The following is a 6,138-nucleotide window of genomic DNA, read 5'->3' as shown; positions in this document are numbered from 1 at the left end:
AGTCCTGTCAGTCTGGCGCTTCCCATGGTATTTCTCAGATAAATTTTAATCCGTTTCAATGTAGAAAACGATCTTTCTGGCGATGCGGTTGAAACGGGTAAGGTAGCTAAAATTTTAAGAAGAACACAAATGTTAGGATAAAACGTAGCATTACAAGCTGCTACTGCATATACGGCAGAAACAGGAACATCGTGCATTTCTGACGTAGTTGAAATATTGATCCATTTTAATTGCCACATTTTGAATTCGACAGAGAGTGCCTTCATATTTGGAAGAAAATCATCGTAGAATTCTGCAGTGGATTTAACATTTTCGTAATCAACTTCAATACACTTTTTCGGTAAAAAGTACTGTAAATGCGAAATAACTTCATTATGAGCTACGAAACGTGTAGTTAGCTCTGAAATCATAAAATCTAAAATGGGAATGAAGGTGGAACGTTTGAAGTATTCTGCGGCGTTCTCAGCTGGAACGTTTGAACGTTTTGTTTGACAACCACAAACTCTGGGAATATGAAATTCGGCTCCAACGTCTTTTCCAATTTCTTCAGCTTTCAAATAGAGTGAGTGAAACGTTGTGTTACGCATTTCCGTGTAGATTTTCAACACATCTTTGATGTACAAACAACTGGATACCAGGTCACAATCAATTTTTTGAAGAGCTTTACAAAGTGGAAGCGTGTATGTAAAAACTTTATCAAGTATCAGCATACAAAGAATAAATGAGCCTTTGTAATCGTTCCTAAAAATTGATGTGCGCTCCTAGCAGTTTCTACATTATCCAAATGTTCAAGAGCCTGCACAATAGTGATGTATAATACGTTGAATCGGTGAATAGATTCATGCTTCTCTACAAATCGAGTTTCACACATTGATATCAACTTTTTGTGCCGCGAATCTGGGAAATAACCTTTAATTTTTTCAGCTAACACTGCGGTACGCTGAGCTGAGCAACGGAAAAACTTAATTGTTTCATTCAGAGTTCCAAAACTATTTCTTATTAATGGCACAGTGCATGATTTAGCAAGAACGAGATTCAAAGAATGCATCGCACAGTGAACATATAAAGCTTTTGGGTATACTTCCTGAATTGCGGCTCTAACACCATTCAAATGAGCACTCATTGCCGAAGCACCGTCGTATCCTTGGCCTATCATACACTCCATAGCTATACGGCATTTCACTAAAGTTTCAGTTATCTTTGTAGCGAGTCCGCGGCCTGTAACGTCTATCACTGGAACGAAAGTTAAAAAGTCTTCACGCAAAATATTTTCGTTGACATCAACATAACGAACACACAAAGACATTTGCTCTATTCCGCTAATGTCACTTGTCTCGTCAGCAAGAATTGAAAAGAACTTCGATTTATTTACACGTTGCACTATTTTTTCAATAACAATGTCTAAACAAATTTCGATTATTGAATTCTGGATGATTGGACTAGTATACATTGTATTTCCTCGACAGATTTCTGCTCGAAAGCGCAACAACGCTCTAAAATTACCGTCATTCTTCGTTGAATCAGATTGATTCAAAACAATTGATCCAGAGTCTACTTTTCCACGCAATGAGAGTTCTTGACGTCCGCATAATATAATTGTTTCCACAATTGGAACCAGTTTTTTTCTGTTTTCCTCAATCTGTTTCTTTCGTTCGGTGTCAATTTGAGTTATAACGTTTACTTGTTTCCCTTCCATTATCTTTAGGAAGTTTTCAGCAGATATTGTTGCCTTCTTATGAAACTAGTGGCCTTGATGGATGTTAAATAATTCGATAGAATCCTTCCATTTGTTAAATGGCTTCGTGACCAATGATCCTGGTTTTTGATGACCACCTTTTCCTACGCATTGGCCATGAAAAATTACACAGTATCTACAGAAAGCGCCGTCTAAACTAGGTGACAAAATATCTCAAGATGGCCCTGCGGTAACCCAAAGGTCGTAGGTTCGATTCCTGACCGAGGTGATATGATTTTTCCCAATCACTCTGGTATGGCACCACACGCAGAGGTATTCCTTGGTTTAAATGAAACTTCTTCCAGATAAGACTTGAGATCGGAAAACATCCCTCGTAGCATGATTGAAGACTTGGAAACCTACATATTTCCCGTTCGAAATCTGCCCTTATTTCGCCAAACAGAACTTCGTAAAACGAACCGTTCCTAATTAGGATTGTAACTGGTTATAAATGTTTATAACTATTCTTGATTTATCCCTTTTACTTAAATACGCTTTTTCACTTTATTTAATATAATTAAAATTACCTCTTGAAATCAAATTCAAACTGGTGAATTTTGAAATACGACCATTTACCAGAGGTTGTTTGATAATACCCTCGATGAATTCGAAATTTACTTAAAACTATATTTTTTTTACGATGCCAGAAATTTATTCGGCGTTAAATTTTTCACCGCAATGCTATTGTTATTTTTTTATTTTTTTTTTAAAAGTTTCTAACTTAATGTAACCTACCATCTGTGAACCAGATACGCCACAAACGCGAAAATTTTACGATACAGCCGAACACACGATTACAGCAAAACGTTATCTTTCACGTGGCTGGGGCGTATGGTGTCCAAACATGGGCAAAAGATGTGATTACTTAAATGTAAATAATCACGTTCAAAAAGTAATAATAATATTAATAATAATCAGCTAGGCTAATATCCAAGGCACCACCTTAGGCCTAAGTCATCATGCGACTTTTAAAGCCCTTAATTCAGGTGGCCGGGTTACAATGCGTAGGAGGGTGGTGGCAAGCCCTGTATGCCACGAGATCGAGCCAACAGCTCCCTACACTAACTATTACCGTTAACCTTGACAAGTTTTTATGGAAGGGGAAACCGAATAACTCGTGGGAAAACCCCTTAAACAAGTGGGGAGAGAACTTGCAAACTCAACGCAGAAGGAGTTGTTCCGAGTTTTCACTCAGTGCCACAAAACGTTCATATCAGTTTGCTTAATAAAAAAGCAAGCTAAGATACAATATTTTTGATTTTGGTTTGCTGATAGTATTACACATCAATTTCTTAAAATATCGCAAAATCAACTATAGACGATTTATCAGCGAGCGAGCTAAATCTAAGCTAACGAATCCAGCTCTCTCCTCGTTTGCTCTCTTCAACGTGGAGATTCCGCGATCCATACGTGGGGAAAATTGTCAGTACTACATAAACAGTGAGAATTCAAGTGTCTAAAATTTGCTTACTTTTAAGTTGAGTTATTAAAGACAGTGAGTTGAATCGACGGATCTCTATGTGAGTAATCTTAATCTAAGCTAAACGAATCCCACTCTCTCATCGTTCGCTCTCTCTAAACGTGGAGATGCCGCGATCAACGGAAGCCGCTTACGGCGCGACGAACGAGTCAGTCGCGAACGAAGATGATTTCGCTCTCTGTCCAGAGAGAGAACGCGCCCAAAAATCTTGGCGTCGTGTTCGCATGCAGCTGATTTTTTATCGAACGATAGGGTCTTCTCTTTCGCTTTCATCTTTCCAATGAAATTCAGTTTTCAAAATAAAGAGTTTTATTTGACCTCGGCCTTGACACGGTGCACAAAAACAATTTCAAGGTTTGATGGTTAATGCGCCATCTACTTTGGGTTTTCGGAATTAATTTGTACTTTTTACGATAGTATTGATATTTACAATTTTATTTATATGTTTTAAACATATTTTCTTAGATTTTTAACGTAAGTATGCTATTTTTTTAGAAAAACTGTTGAAGATAATGTTTATTGTAAATAAGATATATTTTTAATCACTAATCTTATATTACTATTTTTTAACCTTATGTGTATATATATTCGCTTACAGCGTTTATTATTATCGTCACTCCTAATATGTCGTTCATCTTGTAAAGTATTCATTCTTAATAAACGTTTGTCTTTTAAATTACTACGTTATGATTTCTTACTGGTTTCATTAGTTAGTTAGTGTAGGGTAGCTCTGCTGATTAACATTGAATTTAAAACTCCAATAGGTTATGGGCCCAGCACGCTCCCACTGCGCCACTACTATGCTGATGATCTAGTCTGCTGTATCCCGGTTTCAGTTACCATCACCGTAATCCGTATCCCGTCAACAGTTCCCTTTAGTAACCATGGATAGTCTTTTTCGTCAAGACGTCGAGAAACTATCAGGTCCGGAGAATTGGAGGAGTTGGAAAAGACAAATCGTCGACATTCTAACCGTACGAGACGTATACGAGATCCTTACTGGCGAATGGCTTGAACCAACGGAACCATTAACAGTAGCAGAGAGATCTGAATACACTTCAAACAAGAAGAAGTACCGAGTGGCTTTCAGTACAGTCTGTGGCATCATCTGGTCAACCTTGTCCAAAAAGGTCCAAAACATGATCGCCAACTGCGACACCCCGAAGGAGATGTGGGATAAGCTACATGAAATCTTCGAGCAGAAATCGTCCAATCGTCTGCGAAAGCTCCTGGCGCAGCTAATGCGCACGACGAAGTCGCCTGATGTCGACATGGCTACCCACATTGCCCAGATGTGCTCTCTTTGGGCAGATATTCTCTCAACGGCACATTCAGAAAAGGACATATCCTTCGATGACTGCATTCTCATCGCCTGTATTTTAGTGTCTTTACCTCAGGAAGAATTCAGAGAATTCGGCATGCTCTGGGACACAATGCCCACAGAAAAACAGACCGTCGCCGAATTGGAACGTCTGTTAATTGGCCTAGCTACCAGAGAGGAAGACGTCTTCAGAGATTCCTCTGGTCTGATGGTGAAACGCAATAGCAAGGGTCATCACACCCATACTTCAACCGAGAAGAACAGGAAAGACAATGTTTCCATTGCCACAAGTATGGTCATGTCATCGAAGACTGTCGAGCTCTGAAAAGGAAATACCTTACTTCAAATCATATTAAAATCTCAGCGTTGAACAATATTGCAAAGATAAGGGAAAAGGTTCCTAAAAGTGGGACTGTTTCGAAAAATTATCCCCGTAGGATAACATTAGAAGGGTTGTCCCGGTTCCTAGCGTGCCAAGCGGAATTTTCCCGCGTAAATCGGCTTTTCCTCATACGGTCGTTAACATGGGAGGAAAATAAAGCTGGGGGGCCTTCCTGTGCGAGTAGCAGTGGATCTAAGTTGTCCGTGCCATGTTGCATTCCAGGACAGATCTACCACCCAAGCTCTGGGCAGAAGCGGTGAATACGGCCGTCTATATTCTGAATGGATCGGCTCCAACATGCATTACTGGGAAGACGCCATACGAACTTTGGACGGGGAAGCCAAATCCGGCAATCAAGCATCTAAGGGTCTTCGGCACTGATTGCTTCGTTCACGTTCCAAAGGTGAAACGGAAGAAACTTGGAAAGAAAGCATACAAGGGTCTCCTCGTCGGCTATGAAGATGACGCTGACGGTTACCGAATTTACGTTCCGGAGCTCGATAACGTACTCGGATCAAGAGATGTCAAGTTTGATCCAGAGCAATATGTCATGGAGTACTCTCCTGAAGTTCGTAACCAGGGCGAGCAGTCAACCGAAGATACGGTCTGCATAGATGGACCCGTCACAGTCATCGACGTACTGAGAGACATACCAACCAGAGCAACCAGTTTCTCAGAAGACGAGCCCATCACAGCTACAGATGTACCAACCAACATGCCCATCAAGCTGCCGGTTTTTCAGAAGATAAGGTCACCACACCTAATGAGGCAACAGTGTCTCTTCCTGACAATGTTCGGGACAATCAACCTGAGAAGAGCGGTCCAGTCCTTAGAGATCGTTCAACACTAAGGAAAGTCGAACCATGTCAGAGGTGCCAGCTAGCGAATAAAGCATTCCTCATCTGCGACATGTTACCACAAACGGCACGTTCAAGCAACGAATCCGCCGAGTGGGAGAAAGCGATGGTAGATGAACTTTCGGCAACGAAAAGACACGACGTCTACGAAATGGTTGATCCTCCACCTGGTCGCAAGATAATCGGAAATCGTTGGGTCTTTCGTACAAAGAATGATGAAGATGGGACGATCGTGAAGCACAAAGCCCGGCTTGTCGCAAAAGGCTTTACGCAACGAGAGGGAATCGACTTCAATGAGACTTTCGAGACACTACGAATCTTTCTCAACCTAGTTGCTCAGAAAAATCTCAACATCAGGCAATT

The 6,138-nt window shown here is 40.6% G+C and overlaps 1 protein-coding gene across 1 annotated transcript; it reads right to left on the bottom strand.

Annotated features, from left to right (window-relative positions):
• Window positions 1–703: 703 nt before the first annotated feature.
• LOC149959179 (52 kDa repressor of the inhibitor of the protein kinase-like) lies at window positions 704–1,696 on the bottom strand. Its single transcript, XM_090167357.1, has one exon. It carries the CDS (start codon window positions 1,694–1,696, stop codon window positions 704–706), a length of 993 nt encoding a protein of 330 aa, XP_090023483.1.
• Between the last annotated feature and the right edge of the window lie 4,442 nt (window positions 1,697–6,138).

Source organism: Leiobunum rupestre, chromosome 2 (assembly GCF_980474605.1).
Source record: "Leiobunum rupestre chromosome 2, qqLeiRupe1.1.hap1, whole genome shotgun sequence".
NCBI classification, from domain to species: Eukaryota; Metazoa; Arthropoda; class Arachnida; order Opiliones; family Sclerosomatidae; genus Leiobunum; species Leiobunum rupestre.
Note: the sequence above shows the minus strand (reverse complement) of the source record. Positions and strands in the feature narration are given on the sequence as shown.